Raw genomic sequence first — 20219 nt, forward strand, 5'->3', positions numbered from 1 at the left:
CTGTGGAAAAATTAAGGATTGCCTCGTGCACTGAGAAAAATAGTTCGGAGGTAAAATTTTAAGATTTTTCGGATTCGGGTGGAATTCATCAGGAATTCTCATTTGGGCAATATTGAACAATTGTGTCATCTGCTCAAAAATGCTAGTGGCGACGCCCATGAAGTGATGAGTGTTTTTGTAGGGTTTTTTGTTTTGGAACGGGATCCCGGGAATTTCCCGGGAAATTACTATTTTTTCGCTCCCGCTTTCGCGGGAATTCCCGGGAATTTTTTTTTTTAAAATATATGTCCTCAAATTTGCAAAAATCCTTGTGTCTTCAATACCAAATGCTAAAAAATATATTAAACTGACAAAAAAAAAAATAATGTTATATTTCAAAACTATATGTTTAACCTTTAACATCACCGATTCTTCTATTTTTTTTTTTTTTTTTTGCACAAGATCACCGATTCTTCCGAAAAAAATATATAATATACAAAATGGTAAAAAAACAAGAACATCTGCATACCACGTTAAAAAAAAAACTAAGTTTTTATTTACAAATAAACAATTTGATTTTAGTAAAAAATAGAGAATAGAGATTTTTACACGGTTTTTACCCACATTACTTTCATCTCTGATACACAAAAAAAAATTTGTCTGATTCAATTACGAAATTAATTTGTCCAATTAATTTTTTCACAGAAATGATAGTATCAATTAAAAAATTATTTGATCCAATTAATTTTTGTGATTGATTTTTGTTTCTATAAAAAAACTTGTTGAATCAATTAAATTTTTAATTGAATATTTTTTAAAACTCAGTTAAGACTTTAATTGGAAACATTGTCTTTATTTTTTTTTTTTTTTTTTTTTTTTGCTGTGGATCGAATAAAATTTGTTCCATCATGAGCCAACAAAATCAAATTTTGGGATATATTTATATGGGGGCTATGCATAATTATGGACCGATATGGACTAATTTTTGCCTTTTTGGGACACGAATCTTTGAAATGTGTGTCCTTCCGATAAAGTTGTATGTCCTTGAAGTAAGACAATTTTCCTTAAAGCGAAGAAAAACATTTTATGAGTATAGTATCTTAATATTTTGATGAGATTAGATAGTTCTAGTTAGTAAAATTAATTTTATTATTTACTCAATGCCTTTTTCTAAATCCCATTTGCCATCCATTTTTGGATTTTAATGCTATACTTATTGTTGGCTTAACATCTTCACCCAATGGCAATAATTCATAATTTTGAATTATTCTGGTGAGAACAGCTTTCATTTCGAGCATTGCAAAACGTTGTCCAAGACAATTTCTTGGACCAGCACTAAAAGGGAGGAAAACAAAGTTTTTCTGTTGAGCTTCTTGTCTTTCTGGTATAAATTTATGGGGATCAGTAAAATATTCTGGATCATTTTGCATAGTCATTATACCTAGTAAAATACTTGTTCCTCCTGGAATACATTGATTATCTACAAGAAGAAAAAATGTTACCAAATGCACAGTTATGTTAAAACATTATTGTAGTATTAGATCACTTTAATACCCACCTACATGAATATCATGCACCAATTGTCTACCAATAAATGGGGCAGGTGGATACATGCGTAAAGATTCCTTAATGACTTTATCCATATACTTCAATTCCATTAGCTTCATATATGTCAAAGGAGCAGTCACATCTGGACCTAGGATTTCGTTTAATTCCTCGAAGAGCTTCTCTTGTACTTCTGGATAACGTGACAACAAATACAAGGTAAAGCCAATACCACTTTTAGTTGTATCATGACCTCCAAACATAAAAGTGTCCACTTCTTCTCGTATATCATGATCTGTTAAAGGCTGTTGATGAATAGTCGATGATAGCAGAATATCCAATAAAGCCATACGTGTCTTTTTACCACCATACATAAAACCTAATAATTTTTAGATATTATTTACATTTGAAGTCGCCAAATGATAATATAATAAATTTAGTGTTTTTTTCCAATTTTCTAAAAGCTTACTTTCCACTTTTACAAGAATGGACTTTTGAAAATTAAAAAATAAATAAAATAAAATAAAAATAAATAAATAAATTCTTATTTTTTTAATTTTAAAAATTTTGATATTCGATTACACTATCTGCTGAATTCGACAAAAAATTGTAACAAATTTTTTATGGAACTGTTTTTGAGATATCCCGTTGCCATACAAGATGGTAAATTACAGATGCAAACAATTCCAGTAACCTGTACTAATAAGAGACTTTATAATGGTGTATTTCCGGCCTGTTGCGTCATATGTTAATGGTGACTTTGTAGTGTGAATAGTTTCGTTTTATTCTCTATATGATTTTTTTTTTTGTTTGTGAATATAAATGGATTCGTAATTTAAACAATTTTTAAAATATCTGAATATGACACATATCAAGGTAATGAAACAATTCCCAGCAAAAAATACTTCAGCAGTAAGAGTTTAGTTGCGCTTTTTGGTATACAATAAAGTAGGCAGTGCATCCACACTGCATGAATCGGTGGCAATAACGTAAACGAGTAATCAAACTAGTTTATGATCATGCGTTTACGTTATTGCAACCAATTCATGCAGTATAGATGCATGAAAGGTTTTCCTTCACGCCAATAATGCTATATTCAAGATTATATATCACTTCTGAGCAATATTTCTATTAAAATGAGCAATTATATCAGCGCTATGTAGAAGCTGCTCTAAATCGGGACATTGCCCACAAAAATCAGCGCTGATTCGGTTGTTTTGTAAGCAGTTTGTACTGCCTCTCTCCCTTACAATCCTGCTGAAATAGTGCTCCATTTTTTGCTGGGAATCTACTACTAAAGCAAAAATATAGGGTTGCCGTTTTACTATAATTTTTTAAAATGAGGCAACACTATTTTTGTGTATTTGACTTTTCGTAGTATTTTTCAACAATCAGTTGTGGTCACACGAAAATATTTCCAATTAAAAAGTTAATTGAAGTTGAAAATTTTTTCAATTAATAAATTAATTGATACAATTAACTTTTTAATCATGATAGAAACATTAAGTTAATTGAGTCAATGATTGAAAATTTTTAAATTTTTAATTAAAAAATTAATTGATACAATTAACTTTTTAATCAAATTCGGAAGACTAATTCAGTTAAAAAAAATGCTGATTTTTTTTAAATTTTTAATTAAAAATGTATTTCAAACAACCATTTGTTAATCCAAATAAAAATTCTAAGCCAATTCAGAAAGTAATTAAAAATTGTGACTTTTTTAATTAATAAATTAATTGAGTTTTTCAATCAACATCAATTAAATGTTTAATTGAATCAATTAAAAAATTAATTGAAATTAATTTGAAAATCAATTAATTTTTTAATCAAGAATTTTTTCTATGCCCAATTAAAACAGTGATTGATACTATCATTTTCGTGATTGAAGACATTTCAATTAAAAAATTAATTGGATCAATTAATTTGGTGATTGAATCAGAAAAAATTTTTTTGTGTGCAGCTGACAACAAAAGATACTCGTATTTTATACAGGCAGAGAAAAATTATAATTGGCTGGAAACATTTCCACCATGATCATATAAAATCTCATCACGATTAATGGTTTATACTTTTCTGGCGGAAAAGGTCCATTGTAAAATACGGCCTTTTCGCATCGATATTTTTTGAACCACTTAACTTATCACAGATCCAATTATAAACGATTATTCGTCATCTTAATACCTTTCCTTTAAGTACCAACAACGATGCAATCGGACATTTCTAACTCGAGATATAATTTGTTTAGTGAAAAAAGGGGCGAAAAATTAAAAATAACGGGATATCTCAAAAACTTTTCTATAACAAAATTTTCAACATTTTTTTCGAATTCAGCAGATCGAAATACTTAAGAAAAGTCGACACTCATCAAGTGTACATTTTCAGTGTAAATTAGTGTTATTATTTACATTGGCAAGAATTGGATATTCATGTATGTAATGATTTTTTTCGGCATGGCATGGAAAATCGATGTTGTTCAACATCAAAAGTTTAATTTAAATCCTACAAACTTACAAATAATCGATTTTCAATACTATAAAAAGTCGATTAGTCGAGTTTGAAAATAACGAAATGTCAATGACGTCGACCTATTTTAATATTTATAGAAATAAAATTTTGACAAAATTTTCTATAGAAATAAAATTCTAACAAAATTTTCTATAGAAATAAAATGTTGACAAAATTTTCTATAGATATAAAATTTTGACAAAATTTTCTATAGAAATAAAATTTTGACAAAATTTACTATAGAAATAAAATTCTAACAAAATTTTCTATAGAAATAAAATTTTTACAAAATTTTCTATAGAAATAAAATTTCGACAAAATTTTCTATAGAAATAAAATTTTGACAAAATTTTCGATAGAAATAAAACTTTGACAAAATTTTCTATAGAACTAAAATTTTAACAAAATTTTCTATAGAAATAAAATTTTGATAAAATTTTCTATAGAAATAAAACTTTGACAAAATTTTCTGTAGAAATAAAACTTTGACAAAATTTTCTATAGAAATAAAATTTTGACAAAATTTTCTATAGAAATAAAATTTTGACAAAATTTTCTTAAAAATAAAATTTTGAAAAAATTTTCTATAGTAATAAAATTTTGACAAAATTTTCTATAGAAATACAATTTTGACAGAATATGCTATAGAAATAATATTTCGACAAAATTTTCTATAGAAATAAAATTTTGACAAAAATTTCTATAGAAATAAAATTTTGACAAAATTTTCTATAGAAATAAAATTTTGACAAAAATTTCTATAGAAATAAAATGTTGACAAAATTTTCTATAGATATAAAATTTTGACAAAATTTTCTATAGAAATAAAATTTTGACAAAATTTACTATAGAAATAAAATTCTAACAAAATTTTCTATAGAAATAAAATTTTTACAAAATTTTCTATAGAAATAAAATTTCGACAAAATTTTCTATAGAAATAAAATTTTGACAAAATTTTCGATAGAAATAAAACTTTGACAAAATTTTCTATAGAACTAAAATTTTAACAAAATTTTCTATAGAAATAAAATTTTGATAAAATTTTCTATAGAAATAAAATTTTGACAAAATTTTCTATAGAAATAGAATTTTGACAATATTTTCTATAGACACAAAACTTTGGCAACATTTTCTATAGAAATAAAACTTTGACAAAATTTTCTGTAGAAATAAAACTTTGACAAAATTTTCTATAGAAATAAAATTTTGACAAAATTTTCTATAGAAATAAAATTTTGACAAAATTTTCTATAAAAATAAAATTTTGAAAAAATTTTCTATAGTAATAAAATTTTGACAAAATTTTCTATAGAAATACAATTTTGACAGAATATGCTATAGAAATAAAATTTCGACAAAATTTTCTATAGAAATAAATTTTCGACAAAATTTTCTATAGAAATAAAATTTTGACAATATATTCTATAGAAATAAAATTTTAACAAAATTTCCTATAGAAATAAAATTTTAACAACATTTTCTATAGAAATAAAATTTTAAAAAAATTTTCTATGGAAATAAAATTTTGTCAAAATTTTCTATAGAAATAAAATTTTGACACAATTTTCTATAAAAATAAAATTTTGACAAAATTTTCTATAGAAATAAAATTTTGAGACAATTTTCTATAAAAATAAAATTTTGACAAAATTTTCTATAGAAATAAAATTTTGAGACAATTTTCTATAGAAATAAAATTTTGACAAAATTTTCTATAGAAATAAAATTTGACAAAATTTTCTATAGAAATACAATTTTGACAAAATTTTCTATAGAAATAAAATTTTGAAATAAAATTTTGACAAAATATTCTATAGAAATAACATTTTGACAAAACTTTCTATAGAAATAAAATTTTGACAAAATTTTCTATAGAAATAAAATTTTGACAAAAATTTCTATAGAAATAAAATTTTGACAAAATATTCTATAGAAATAAAATTTTGACAAAATTTTCTATAGAAATAAAATTTTGACAAAATTTTCTATAGACATAAAATTTTGACAAAATTTTCTATAGAAATAAAATTTTGGCAAAAATTTCTATAGAAATAAAATTTTGACAAAATTTTCTATAGAAATAAAATTTTGACAAAATTTTCTATAGAAATAAAATTTTGACAAAAATTTCTATAGAAATAAAATTTTGGCAAAAATTTCTATAGAAATAAAATTTTGACAAAATTTTCTATAGAAATACAATTTTGACAAATTTTCTATAGAAATAAAATTTCGACAAAATTTTCTTTAGAAATAAAATTTTGACAAAATTTTCTATAGAAATAAAATTTTGACAATATATTCTATAGAAATAAAATTTTGAGAAAATTTTCTTTAGAAATAAAATTTTGACAAAATTTTCTTTAGAAATAAAATTTTGACAAAATTTTCTTTAGAAATACAATTTTGCAAAAATTTTCTACAGAAATAAAATTTTGACAAAATTTTCTGTAGAAATAGCATTTTGACAAAATGCGACTTTTGCGACTTTTTCCAATATGGACTTATAAAAATTTTAAAATTATAAATGAAAAAACCTCGACTTCGACTTATTTCGATACATGATCGATTTGGGCTTTTGGATCTTCATTGTAGCCGTATTAAATACAATACCTTCTTCTTCTTCTTCAGTTGTATTTCTATCATAAAATTCTCCTTTATTTTCAGATTGTCCATTGTTTAGCATTTCTTTCCTTCTTTCCTTGATTATATTCTCCGTGAATCCATGTAGTGAAGCCATAACATGTTCGTATCTTTTATACATCTTTGAATTAAATAGTTTGAAAACAATATCAATTCTATAGTGAAGTTTTACAAAACGTTCCAAGAAAATTTGTTGCATTCTATTGAAAAAGAAATACAAATAAGGATCATTAGTATGTCATTATTAAATGGAAAATTAATAAGAGTAAGGAAAAGTTTCATAGTATCTACCAATTTGGATAGTTGGCTCAATTTTAATGACAAATATTAATAATACATAGATTTATTTAAGTGTATTGAGAATGGATAAAAACGAAATAAACTTTTCTATATATTTTGACAAAATTTTCTATAGAAATAAATTTTGACAAAATTTTCTATAGAAATAAAATTTTGACAAAATTTTCTATAGAAAAAAAAATTGACATAATTTTCTATAGAAATAAAATTTTGTCAAAATTTTCTATAAAAATAAAATGTTGACAACATTTTCTATAGCAATAAAATTGTATGTGTTGTTTTGATCTCAGCTTTAAAACCATTGACTAAACTACAAGAGTAGCTTAACCAACAGAGGAAAAGAATGTTTGTCAAATTTATTTGGGCTCAATTTTAATGACAAATATTAATAATACATAGATTTTTTTATATGTATTGTGAATGGCTATAAACGAAATAAACTTTTCTATAGAAATAAAATTTTGACAAAATTTTCTATAGAAATAAAATTTTGACAAAATTTTCTATAGAAATAAAATTTTGATAAAATTTTCTATAGAAATAAAATTTTGACAAAATTTTCTATAGAAATAAAATTTTGACAACATTTTCTATAGAAATAAAATTTTGAGAAATTTTTCTATAGAAATAAAATTTTGACAAAATTTCCTATGGAAATAAAATTTTGACAAAATTTTCTATAGAAATAAAATGTTGACAAAATTTTCTATAGAAATAAAATTATGACAAAATTTTCTATAGTAATAAATTTTTGACAAATTTTTCTATAGAAATAAAATTTTGACAAAATTTTCTATAGAAATAAAATTTTGACAAAATTTTCTATAGAAATAAAATTTTTGCAAAATTTTCTATAGAAATAAAATTTTGGCAAAATTTTCTATAGAAATAAAATTTTGACAAAATTTTCTATAGAAATAAAATTTTGACAAAATTTTCTATAGAAATAAAATTTTGGCAAAATTTTCTATAGAAATAAAATTTTGGCAAAATTTCCTATAGAAATAAAATTATGACAAAATTTTCTATAGTAATAAATTTTTGACAAATTTTTCTATAGAAATAAAATTTTGACAAAATTTTCTATAGAAATAAAATTTTGACAAAATTTTCTATAGAAATAAAATTTTTGCAAAATTTTCTATAGAAATAAAATTTTGGCAAAATTTTCTATAGAAATAAAATTTTGACAAAATTTTCTATAGAAATAAAATTTTGACAAAATTTTCTATAGAAATAAAATTTTGGCAAAATTTTCTATAGAAATAAAATTTTGGCAAAATTTTCTATAGAAATAAAATGTTGACAAAATTTTTTACAGAAATAAAATTTTGACAAAATAAGATTGTTTTATTTGCTAAAAAAAAAAAAATAAAACATTCTTGTTCGCTAAATTAGAATTTTTTTCGTCATAAAATATTTGTCTGTTTCAGTAACTGAAAATTGTTATTTAAATTCTGTTTTCCCATTTTAAGTAGACCTGCTTTAGCAGATTTTTCTACTGTGTCTACTAACAAATTTCCTTGCTTGTTCATTTATTGATTTATATACTTACTCAATTAGGTTGCGAACATATTCACAGTTCTCATCGGTTTGAGCATTAATTTTTACTCCCATAGCTGTTTCACATATTATATCCAATGCAGCCAAGGCTACATAATGCTCCACATTGGTAACATATTTTGTTTCCGATTTTAATATTTCATCCAGAGTAGTTTCCTTTGCCACAGCATGTTTATTTAGTTTATTAACTAATATGCCAGCTTGTTGATCGAAAATTTGTATAAAATTTTCAAGAATTTGAATATGAAAAGCTGGTGTTATGGCACGCCGACGGGATAACCATTTGGGACCATGACTTGTTAATAGACCTTCACCCAACCATTCAATCAATAGAGAATACATGCGATTTTTCTTGAGTTCAGTGGGATGACTTAGAATGGTTTGTATATATTGGGGATCACTAACAAAAACGCCATTCACATGGAATATCCAAGTTTTCGCCACACGTCCATATTTTTTGCATGTAAAATTGGCCAATTTTAGAAGATCTGAAACATAAGAGTGAATATAGTCCACGGGGTATTGCGATACCAATAATCAAGAGTATGTTTTGTACCATCGGGTTTACAACTTAAAAGTAACCATAAAGAACCAAATATGGGCAAGTCTAAAGGTCCAGGTATATTTTGCATAATTTTATTAAATTTTCTTTTCCATAAATAATCCAAAACTATTAAAATAACAAATATCGTTAAGAATTCTACAAACATTTTGATTACTTTGTTTTAGGACGAGCGCGCGATACTGACTGTTCTCTGTTATATGGGGCGTGTCATTACAAGGTAGTAGTTGCTAAATGTAAGCATTTACAAAACTAAAAACTAAAAACAAATTTTGTTTGTTTTATCATTTGAAAAGGTCGAAGGCGAAAGACGACTTCTAAATTTAATTGTTTGTAAAAACGTTTAGATTTTATTATGTGCGGTGATAAAAAGAAACATATGGCTCATTTGGATATTTTGCTTCCATCAACCGGCGAACAACAACCTTTAATAGATGTTGATATACGAGAAGAGGTGTAAGGTCATATTACAACTAAAATTGGTATTGACATCACCTTGTACTTTGTTTTATTTTTTATACCCTAATTCACATAGTGGTTTAGTGCAAAACAATATGCCTACCAGGAATATTTAATTTTGAGCCCAATCGACTCAGAATCACCTTCTGAGTCGATATAGCGCTTAGTGTCCGCTCGTCCATCTGTCCCGTCACAATAATTAAACTATTTTGATGAAATTTGGTTGTTGTTGTTGTTGTTGTAACAGTTTATTGTGATCTCATCCATTTCATGTTATACGCTTGGTACATCAGCTTGTTGGCAGATCAAGGAACTCTGCGACTAAGATGGGGTGTGTCCAGAGTGATCTGGTGGTAAGTCGGGTTGGTTTGGCTGGGCAAGAGAAAAGATGACGCGTGTCGTGTGGCCCTTGGTTGCAAATTGGGCAAACGTCAGCTACGCTGCTATCAATCACCGATAAGTAGGAATTGAGGCGGCTGCACTTGCCTGATCTTAATTGGGCCAAAACTACCCTAGTCTGCCGTGGGGGGTCTCTTTCCTCCGGTGCTATGGGCGGTGGTCGGACTCCAAGAACAGGATTAACCTTGTAGCTTCTCACCGCTTCAGCTACAGTATCCTCATGAATCCTGTTCAAACCTGCCTGGTACGCTGCTTGATCTAGAGGCTCTCTTTTATAGCGCTGGATCTCGCGCTCTAGATTATGTATATCAACCCTTACGTTCCTGGGTGGTGGTGAAATTTGGTATATGGTGTTTTGTTTATCACAGCCATCTTAAACGAAATACATAATAAGCTAATGGAATTTAAATACATGCATAAAGAAATAAAGGAATCTTTACGAATGTATCCGCCTATCCCATTTATTGGTAGACAATTGGTGCATGATATTGATGTAGGTGGGTATGAAGCGGGTATGGAATATACAATTTTTAAGAAGAGGAAGAAAGTACAGAAAAGGTATTTTTTTTTTAGCGAAAAAATACTTTTTACTACATTTCATCAAAAGATTATTGTCAAGATCTCCCTTAGAATGAATTTTAAAGAAAATAAAATTTTGTTTGTCAACTTCCACACTTTAAATATCTTTTTTTAGTTTTATATCCAATGTGGTATCACAATGGACTGAATAGTCTAAGTGAGCCTGATACATCGGGCTGCCACCTAACCTAACCTAACCTAGTTTTATATCCGCTTACCACAGTTGGAAGAATTCTACCAAAAATTGTATGTTTTACTGTTTTGTAGATTGGTAGAATTCATGGGACTTCATAAATTTTCTATAGATAAATAAAAATAACTTTTTGACAAAAATTTCTATAGAAAAAAAATTACAAAATTTTCTAAAGAAATACAATTTTGACAAAATTTTCTATAGAAATAAAATTTCGTCAAAATTTTCTATAGAAATAAAATTTCGTCAAAATTTTCTATAGAAATAAAATTTTGACAAAAATTTTTATAGAAATAAAATTTCGACTAAATTTTCTGTATAAATAAAATTTTGACAAAATTTTCTATAGAAATAAAATTTTGACAAAATTTTCTATAGAAATAAAATGTTGACAAGATTTTCTATAAAAATAAAATTTTGACAAATTTTGGTTTAGGACTTTCTACTTTATTTACACCCAAAGAAATTTGTTACTAGGGACAGCAGAAAAGTCTGCTAAAACAGCAGAAAGTCTGCTGAAAAAGGGACAGGAGTCACTGTTTGCTGAAATAGCAAAAATTTCCTGCTATTTTTTAAGCTCGATTACACTAAAACATGTTTTATTTTGGCTAAAACAAATAAAAATGTCAACTTAGGAGCTATCCTAACATAATTGAAACAATATTTTATGAATATCTATGTTATAGTATTTGACCAAAAATCTGAATATTTATCAAATTGAGGCATAACAGCAAACAACATGTTTGCTGATCATATTTAGGAGCTTGTAAGTATACTACAGTGCAAAAATATACCAAAAACTACTTTGAGGAAAAATGTATAACCTAAAAATTTTATAAATTGTTGTTCATTTGGTCCTGAAGTACAAAAATATAACAGCAGACATCGACTGCTGTTTTTAGCAGACTTTTTCTATGAGTGTAGAAATAAAATTTTTAAAAAATTTTCTGTAGAAATAAAATTTTGGCAACATTTTCTATAAAAATAAAATTTTGACAAATTTTGGTTTAGGACTTTCTACTTTACTTGTTTCAATTGTCAACGAACTAGAACTACTTATATATTCTCACTGATCGTTGCCTTCAAATGAAGATATTAAAACAAATATAAGATTAATATGTAGCAATATTCTAAAATATGATATATCTGACAAAATTTTTTCTATAGAAATAAAATTTTGACAAAATTTTCTATAGGAATTAAATTTTGACAAATTTTCTATAGAAATAAAACTTTGGTAAAAGTTTTCTATAGAGCTAAATCTTTGGTAAACATTTTCTATAGAAATAAAACTTTGGTAAAATTTTTTTATAGAAAAAAATGTTGGTAAAAAATTTCTATAGAAATAAAACGTTGACAAAATTTTCTATAGAAATAAAACTTTGGTAAATTTTTTTTTATAGAAAAAAATGTTGGTAAAAATTTTCTATACAAATAAAATTTTGACAAAATTTTCTATAGAAATAAAATCCCGAGATTTCGGTACGGGATTAATCCCGGGTGACAGCCCTAGTAGATATAAATCCATACCGGCTTGTGTTCTCTCGTAATGCAAGTGAAAAACCCTTGACAAGGGGTTTTCAAATTTTAATAATTTTCTATTGAATTTACAAAGACCAAGTTCATGGAATGGTACAGGAAATATCACTTTAGTTTAGGTTGCCGATGTATCAGGCTCGCTTAGCCTATTCAGCCCATTCTGATACCACAGCGGCGAAATTCTCTATTTAGTTTATCTTTTAATTGCCGTACGAATTAGAATAATTAAATTTAATTTAATAATTGTCCATTACTTTTGGTGTTGAACCAAAAGTAATGGTATTAAAATCCAATATGATTTTTTTTTTTTCAATTTTCCATCATTACAAAAATGTATTATTGGATTTTATAACATAAACCTATTTATTAACTTTTCCTGGAGTGGGCAGACTTGCAACGGGTTTGGAGTAGGTTAGGTTAGGTTAGATGGCATCCCGATGTATCAGGCTCACTTAGACTATTCAGTCCATTGTGATACCACATTGGTGAACTTCTCTCTTATCACTGAGTTCTGCCCTATGCTATGGTAAGATCAATGACAAGGGAGCTCCTTTTTATAGCCGAGTCCAAACGGCATTCCACAATGCAGTGAAACCACTTAGAGAAGCTTCGAAACCCTCAGAAATGTTACCAGCATTACTGAGTGGGATAATCCACCGCTGAAAAACTTTTTGGTATTCGGTCGAAGCAGGAATCGAACCCACGACCTTGTGTATGCAAGGCGGGCATGCTAACCATTGCACCACGGTGGCTTACGCGTTTGTAAGTGGCAACTTTTAGAATTTCTTAACCAAATCTAAAATTCCATGAATGGCAAATGTATTTAAAAAGTTTTGTACATAATCATTGCCCTGAAACAATGATATTAAAGCACACAAATCGGAAATCCTTGATATAGGTAACAATTCTCATGAAGTTGGCCCTCGCTAACCGACGTTTTATCCGGCAACTTCAAAATCCAAGGGAAATGAATTATATGCTTTCAAAGATCCAATCCAATGAAATAGTAAAAGTCCTGGCAACTTGTCTGTTAATTAGAATTCTACAATTTTTTTTGCACTAAAGGCAATGATGTTGTTCAACCCACAGTATTAAAATCCAATGTGAGTTGTTTCAGTTTGTCTATGATCACATAAATTTATTATTGACTTTTAAAATTTAATCCCATTTGTAAACTTTTCCTGGAGTAGGCAGACTTGCAACAGGTTTTGAGTCAGCAGCAAGTTTTAGATTTTCCTTAACCAAATCTACAGGAGGTGCTACAATACGACGGGGATCACGACCATGATAGTAGCAATCGGACCTCAAGACAGGATAAGGAATTTCTGGAGGAGGTTGTGTACGATCTGCCAAACCGTCTTCGAAACGTAGTGCCACTGTGTGTTCACGCTGTAAGGAAAAGGTTCATTAAATCCTTGGAAAAAATTACTAAGCTTACATAACGCAAACATTATGTGTGACATTTCCCTAGGACTTACGCCAAGCAAGAAGGCTCTCAAGCGCTGTAGAAATGGAGCAATGTCACGACGTAAAGCTGACATGGTTGTCAAATAATAATTTTCTATGGAATAGATAAAATTATTTATTTAATTGAAACTCTTAAATTTAGGATTGTACAATGAAAACATACCGAAACAGAACTGTCAGCTGTCACACGCTGACACCGGAAGTTATCCCTAAATATGAGCGCATTTGTTTTGCGTACAATAAAAAGCAGACTGTTGTCACAATATGAACTAGAAAACGGAATATTTGTCTGCAAGCATGCATGCATGCTTGAAATGTCGCTTTTTCCACAAAAGCTGGATATTAAGTTCGAGTTTAACCACTAAAATCGTAATTAAATCTGTAAAAGCAGAATTAGGTCATAATTTTTTTTAGCATGGGGAACGATCCAAAGCAACAATTGAAAAAATATATTTCCTTTAAAATGAATTATTAAAGACAAGTAATCGTTAAACTGTTTTAGCACGATAAGGTGGGTATTAAGTTTGAGTTTAACTGTTAAGGTGAGTACTATGTTCGGGTTTTCCACCAAAAACAAAATGAAAAGTACAAATATATTTATGAAGACGATTATATTTTGATCAAGTCTTGCCAAATAATGGATTGAAAAAGTCCAAGGAATTGATTGCAAATAATTTTATATTTCTAAATTAATTAATTTAAAAAAAGTAACCGTGAAAACAAACTGGTTTTCAGCTTGAAAACTGAACATAGTACTCAGCTCTAAAATCCCCATTTTTCACGATTACTTTTCTTAATTAATCCACTTTAAGGAACACAAACTTTGTGAAAATTTACTTTGGGCTATTCCCCATCAAGTTATAATGAAATCTGCAACAAATATGTATAATTTTATGCCTTTTTTACTGATTTAGTTTTCACTTTATGCGCTTGACAGACTATCAGTTATTCCGGACGGAATGTCGGTGTTTGTAAAGAATCTTACAGTGTGTCGGATCGATACGACTTGTCGGCGATGACTAAATAATCGGTAAATGTGTTATCGATCCCATAAACATGCAGCAGTATCGATTATGCCTCTCGGACTTAACTTATAATGTGCACAATATATGGGATATTTTCGACACGAGCACTGTCGTCCGGAATAACTGATTTTAGCGGCTAAACTCGAACTTAATACTTTAGGTGAGTTCTATGTTCGAGTTTTTCACCAAAACACTAAATTAAAAGTTCAAAAATATATATAAAGACGGAAAAGATCCAATGTATTGATTGCGAACCATTTAATATTTCGAAATTAATTGATTAAAAAAAGTAACCGTGAAAATAAGCTGGTTTTCAGCTTGAAAACTGAATATAGTACTCAGATTTAACTAACAAAGCGTCGCCTAATAACACTACAGCTTCACCTGCGCATTCGCCGCAATTTAGTGTTGGAAATCATAACGTATGTAGTTGTCAATTCGGTATGTTCAGTGCATGTCAACTTCTTCTTGATGTAAATGTAAACAAATGCTACGAAGACATCGTACACCATTGTAAATATTGCAAATAGTTGCTATTTCATATATTCGCCATATAATTAATTAAATAATGAATCCAAATCGCGCATTACCTCAATCTAAAGAAGCCTTACTGAAGTCATATCAAGTGCGTCTGAAGGATGATGTCAAAAGTATGCTTGAGAATTTTGAAGGTAAGGAACAAATTTCATGGCTCGGTTTGGCTTTTTAAATTATTAGTTTTTGGGATATTTGATTGATTTTTTATTAACTGTTCTATTATATTTATAAAAAAGATTTATAGATTATAGTCTATTGTATGCCTGTAGAACATTCTTTTTGGTACATTGTCAAAACCTTAAACTTAAATTGTAAATTTAAATTTGTGTGTTAGATGGATACGTTCTATCGCCCGCAATTCGTCGCATTCGTTGTTCCTAGTCTGGCAAATGTCGAATCTAGTGTCTAAAAGCGATACTTCGGCCCACAATAAGAAACGGAAGTAACAACAAAAACCAAGAAGTGGTTTTTGTTACGGTCATCGACAATTGAAAGTTCTTGTTAACAAATGAAGGGCAGCATTTTGCCTAAGAAAAGTTATATTTGGGTAAACTACAATTAATTTTGTTCTTTGCGAATATATAGGTATTTAATATTAAAATGTTAGAAAAGTTCCTATCGGCTAATGTCATAAAATCTGGAAATCATTGTTTTATTATAAACTCTTCCGCTCTTTAAGTTTATCCATAATTGTCTATTATTTAATTAGTAGGTGGATATATTTGTTATCCCGAATAAATTATACTTTTATACCTCATACATATTAGACTTCCAAAATTCACTTTTGGTAGATTTCAAATCATTTGCCTTATGAAAAAGGGATTTCAAATCTACTTTTAGTAGATTTCGAGCCTAATGTGAATGGGCTATTAAATTGGTCATAGCTGCATCAATACCAGTTAACTATGTATTTTAATCAAGTGTCGTTTGAACCCAATTAAATTGTTACAATGCTTCTACATGATACGTATGTATTATAGGAAATACCAAAAGTTTGCGCCACACCTTTATATTCTTATTTCAAAAATTATAAAAAAATACTGGATAGTTTGCCGGTCAGTTAATAAAACTGAGGGATTAATTTTACTATACATACAGATATCAAAATAGGATCTCTGCTTCAGTCTCAAAAATTCTTCCGTCTTTCCGTTTAAACCCACCTATCTTTCCAAAATGCTCTGTAGTTTTCCCAAAAATTGGGTATTGAAGCCATATTATATTACGTACCATCTTCAATATCATCTGATTTTGAAATTTCTTACCATATCAAACTGAACCTCTTGCCTCTTAAATTGGCTTCAGAAGACTTCAGATAATTATACCTTCATTTTTAATCTATAAATATGAATTATACAGGGCTTATTTATTATTATTATTAATTTGCGTTTACAATTAAAATTAACTTAAAATATAGTATGTGTATATAAGAATGTCCATTCACTGAATACCCATCGTTTGAGGTTTAATTTTTCTTCTCCAACATATCTCTCAAATAGTCCAAACCCTCATAGAGGCCTTTGCCAGTTGTGGCTGTTGTAGCATGCACATGCCAGTCTTGTTTCAATGTATGCAATTCCAAATGTTTCGTTAAATCCGCACAACTTAGGGCATTTGGCAAATCTTGTTTGTTTGCAAACACTAATAGCACAGAATTAGCCAACACCTCGTTAGACATCATACCATGCAGTTCTTCTTTGACATCATCCATGCGTTGAACATCCGATGAATCAACAACAAAAATCACCGCTGAGGTATTTGGGAAGTAATGGTTCCACAGATTTCTGATTTTCTTTTGGCCACCAATATCCCATACGGTAAAGCATATATTTTTATATTCCACTGTTTCAACATTAAAACCAATTGTGGGAATTGTCGAGATGACTTCGCCGATTTTTAGTTTGTACAGAATTGTAGTTTTGCCAGCACCATCCAAACCAACCATCAATATACGAACATTCTGTTTGCTTAGGAAGTTGTTGAGCAAATTTGAGATAAGTAAACCCATCTTTGAAGCAAATTTATTTGCGATAATATAAAAAGTTTATTGACTTTATGTTAATTTTCTTTTTATTGTGAAGAAATTTATGACAGTTCCGATTCTGACGTGGTAAGTTGACAAGAAATGGACAGCTGATTCTAGTCGCCATTTTCTAGAAGGTTGTTGTAGAACAAAATATGTACAGCAATTAGTACAGAAACGTAAGATAATTAGGGTTGCCAGACCGTAAATAGGAATTGTGGGAATATCTATGACAACTTCAAACCTGGTAAACTTTTCTGTTATAATTCGGGTCAAATAACAAAAAATTCACCGAAAGTGTATAATTTTTTACAAATAAATTAACCCTACTAAATTGTATACATTTTTGTTTTAATCTCATGTTTCATATTCCATTACAATTTTAGAAATTATCAAACTGGCTCGTGGTGAAGGTGACTCACAGATCTCAAAGACTACACAATGCGAACAGGATACTTATGAAATGCAAGTTCGGGCCGCCAATATAGGTATTATAAATTTTTGTATAATTTAAACATAAATATAAATCTCTTATATTGCTTTCAGTTCGTGCTGGTGAATCTTTAATGAAATTAGTTTCGGACATTAAACAATATTTAATATTAAACGATTTCCATTCGGTAAATGAAGCGATCGCCAGCAATTCACAATTATTCCGTACCACTCAAAGAGATTGTGACAAGAAATTAATGAAACTTCGCGATGAAATGGCAATGGATTTGTATGATTTAGAGGAAGAATATTACACAAGTATATTCAAGTAGTAATAATTGTATAAAATAGAAGGTAATAAATTTATGGATATGTTATATTGTTTAAAGTGTTTTAAATTTAAATAGTACAAATTGTTAAACCAGAGGTGATTTGCAACATCATTACTATAGAATAATGAAAAGATGTTTCGGCACTGTAGCTACTACGTGTTCTAGTTTATGATTTTGATTATTGAAAACAAGACGTTATTATTCAAACCACTGCGATTTATAAACGAATGTAGCCCATTTCATTCAATTGAATGCGAATGAATTTGAATTTATTTTTGTTCATTTCGTTTTGGTATTTCTATATTTGCAAGTTCGTTTTATGCATATTGCTTAGTACTAAGTTCGTTTCTGCGAAAAACGAATATCTTCATTTATCTCCGTATATAGGGTCTCAAACCCAGGGATGTTACCTTATTCGAAAGAATATACCTGCCTATTGTTTCGTGCGAAAAATCCCGGGTTGTATAAATATGTGCTTTAAAATGCTCAAAACAAAGATTTCGCATTTATTCCGCGCTAATGCTTAGTACTAAGTTCGTTTCTGCGAAAAAAACGAATATCTTCATCTATCTCCGTAAATAAGGTCTCAAACGCAGGGATGTTAACTTATTTATGCGAAATAATATGCCTGCCTATTTTTTCGTGCGAAAAATGTTATTCTATAGAATTGTGAAGTCTGGTTTACCACCCCCTTTGAGAGACAAGTTTATTTTTTTTCTAGGACTGCCAGAAATCCGCAGTTGATAATTCCCCATATGGTAACCCAATTTTACGAACGTTCTTTTCTGGTGAGAGTGATTCGCGCTTGGAATCGTCTTCCACTTGAATTAAGAAATTTTTCATATTCTGTTCCTATGTTTAGACACAAACTCGCTTCATATTTTTTAACTCTCTGATGGCAGTTCGTTTTATGATGATCTACCATTTTAACATTAGTGCAGCTAGGGCTATTAATATTAATATTTGTAAACATTTTTTGTGTTTTTAATATATGGCTGGGGAGCCGCGTTATTTGTACATTGCTTAAGAAGGTAATTGAATTGCAAACTACTTATATTTGTAATAATGTTATTGGCCTTGAAGGCTTTATATTACAATAAAGGAATAAATAAATAAATAAAAAATCCAGGGTTGTATAAAAATGTGTTTAAAAATGCTCAAAACAAAGATTTCGCATTTATTCCGCGCTAACGTTTTTTATATGGAGTATAACAGTTTTTCGTGCGAAAACGTGACCTTAGTACTAGGCTTAACTTTTTTATATGGAGTATAACAGTTTTTCGCGCGAAAACGTGATCTTAGTACTAGCCCTGCCAACATTTTTTGAATTTGGGGACTCTTTTGAGAATCCCCACTACGTCGAAAACAATCATATACGACATCAAAAACTCGTCGGAAAAGCGCCGTCACTATTGAGAAGTTGTACCACGCCAAGTTACTACAAAAATGTTTCGCATGAGTGCAATTATTAGGTGCCTTTATAGATCAATTTAGAACGACGCCAATAAGGGACCCTCCAAACAATCAGAAAAAGTGCATTTTAAGATAGTTGTAAAAGAATCATTGTGGTCGAGTAAAACACGTTTGTTTAGATATTTATTAATTTGATTAAACATTTACAAATTCTTAAAAATATAACATTTATACCACTATCACATTACATTTAACATAATTTTTGGCATTAATGATGATGTTGAGTTACAAGTAGCGAGTTACATGTTGCTGCGTCTATCAACCAGTGTTTTTATTCCATGGAGGCAGCGGGTCTGTAAAATATCTGAAAAACAATCACTTTATTCCATTTGGAAAATCACCAAATTGTTCACCAATATACCTTTCACAATTTTAAGCGTATAATCTATGTTTTCAGAACTTTATTTTCGTTTTTATTTAATTAAAATATAACAAGCTGGTTGCGCTTGGCGTTTCACAAAAAAATGGCTTTTTTAACAGTGGGGATGGCAAATTACTTGCATGTACTTTTTGATGTACCTTTTCATGATGGTTGAAGTGACATTTACGAGTCTGTGGTAACGATGAGGTTGAAATGGAACTTTGAAATGCTGGCAGGGAGGCTTATGAGAGAATACATTGATAATCAAAAACTAATCATTACATATTTTTGCCCTGAAAGTTC

The 20219-nt window shown here is 28.6% G+C and overlaps 4 protein-coding genes and 1 long non-coding RNA gene across 6 annotated transcripts; 1 reads left to right on the forward strand and 4 right to left on the reverse strand.

Moving 5' to 3' along the window:
* Window positions 1-836: 836 nt before the first annotated feature.
* Window positions 837-9170, reverse strand: LOC142230759 (cytochrome P450 4d2-like). Its single transcript, XM_075301386.1, has 5 exons — window positions 9095-9170; window positions 8531-9026; window positions 6646-6875; window positions 1538-1903; window positions 837-1459 (listed from the first exon to the last, which is right to left on the reverse strand). Exons 1-5 carry the CDS (start codon window positions 9168-9170, stop codon window positions 1137-1139), a joined length of 1491 nt encoding a protein of 496 aa, XP_075157501.1. The 3' UTR covers window positions 837-1136.
* A 4207-nt stretch (window positions 9171-13377) lies between these two features.
* On the reverse strand, window positions 13378-13966 carry ND-B14.5A (NADH dehydrogenase (ubiquinone) B14.5 A subunit). 2 transcript variants are annotated; one of them, XM_075300857.1, is made up of 3 exons: window positions 13900-13966; window positions 13748-13830; window positions 13378-13658 (listed from the first exon to the last, which is right to left on the reverse strand). In XM_075300857.1, the coding sequence occupies exons 2-3, from the start codon at window positions 13808-13810 to the stop codon at window positions 13428-13430; spliced, it is 294 nt and encodes a 97-aa protein (XP_075156972.1). In that variant the 5' UTR covers window positions 13811-13830; window positions 13900-13966; the 3' UTR covers window positions 13378-13427. The 2 variants fall into 2 exon arrangements, with proteins under 2 accessions (XP_075156972.1, XP_075156971.1); XM_075300856.1 differs by lacking the exon at window positions 13900-13966 and having other exon boundaries at window positions 13748-13893.
* Window positions 13967-15225: 1259 nt separating this feature from the next.
* Window positions 15226-18127, forward strand: MED22 (Mediator complex subunit 22). Its single transcript, XM_075299735.1, has 3 exons — window positions 15226-15432; window positions 17705-17806; window positions 17865-18127. Exons 1-3 carry the CDS (start codon window positions 15330-15332, stop codon window positions 18080-18082), a joined length of 423 nt encoding a protein of 140 aa, XP_075155850.1. The 5' UTR covers window positions 15226-15329; the 3' UTR covers window positions 18083-18127.
* LOC142229196 (ADP-ribosylation factor 4-like) lies at window positions 16626-17436 on the reverse strand. The gene has a single exon (XM_075299734.1). It carries the CDS (start codon window positions 17301-17303, stop codon window positions 16761-16763), a length of 543 nt encoding a protein of 180 aa, XP_075155849.1. The 5' UTR covers window positions 17304-17436; the 3' UTR covers window positions 16626-16760.
* A 1538-nt stretch (window positions 18128-19665) lies between the features above and the next one.
* Window positions 19666-20014, reverse strand: LOC142227955 (uncharacterized). Its single transcript, XR_012720021.1, has 2 exons — window positions 19917-20014; window positions 19666-19859 (listed from the first exon to the last, which is right to left on the reverse strand). It is a non-coding gene; the product is annotated as an uncharacterized LOC142227955 (long non-coding RNA).
* Between the last annotated feature and the right edge of the window lie 205 nt (window positions 20015-20219).

The sequence above is a fragment of the Haematobia irritans genome, chromosome 3 (genome assembly GCF_050003625.1).
Source record: "Haematobia irritans isolate KBUSLIRL chromosome 3, ASM5000362v1, whole genome shotgun sequence".
Taxonomy (NCBI): Eukaryota; Metazoa; Arthropoda; class Insecta; order Diptera; family Muscidae; genus Haematobia; species Haematobia irritans.

Excerpts from the sequence above, each read along its gene's own strand:
- MED22 (XM_075299735.1), top strand. The coding sequence starts at position 15,330 with ATGAATCCAAATCGCGCATTACCTCAATCTAAAGAAGCCTTACTGAAG. Across the intron at positions 15,433-17,704 it reads TATGCTTGAGAATTTTGAAG|AAATTATCAAACTGGCTCGT; the intron begins GTAAGGAACAAA and ends TTACAATTTTAG. Across the intron at positions 17,807-17,864 it reads AGTTCGGGCCGCCAATATAG|TTCGTGCTGGTGAATCTTTA; the intron begins GTATTATAAATT and ends TATTGCTTTCAG.
- LOC142229196 (XM_075299734.1), bottom strand. The coding sequence starts at position 17,303 with ATGGGTTTACTTATCTCAAATTTGCTCAACAACTTCCTAAGCAAACAG.
- ND-B14.5A (XM_075300857.1), bottom strand. The coding sequence starts at position 13,810 with ATGTCAGCTTTACGTCGTGACATTGCTCCATTTCTACAGCGCTTGAGA. Across the intron at positions 13,659-13,747 it reads TGAGAGCCTTCTTGCTTGGC|CGTGAACACACAGTGGCACT; the intron begins GTAAGTCCTAGG and ends TTTTCCTTACAG.
- LOC142230759 (XM_075301386.1), bottom strand. The coding sequence starts at position 9,170 with ATGCAAAATATACCTGGACCTTTAGACTTGCCCATATTTGGTTCTTTA. Across the intron at positions 9,027-9,094 it reads TTTAAGTTGTAAACCCGATG|ATCTTCTAAAATTGGCCAAT; the intron begins GTACAAAACATA and ends CTTATGTTTCAG. Across the intron at positions 6,876-8,530 it reads TATGTTCGCAACCTAATTGA|AATGCAACAAATTTTCTTGG; the intron begins GTAAGTATATAA and ends CTTTTTCAATAG.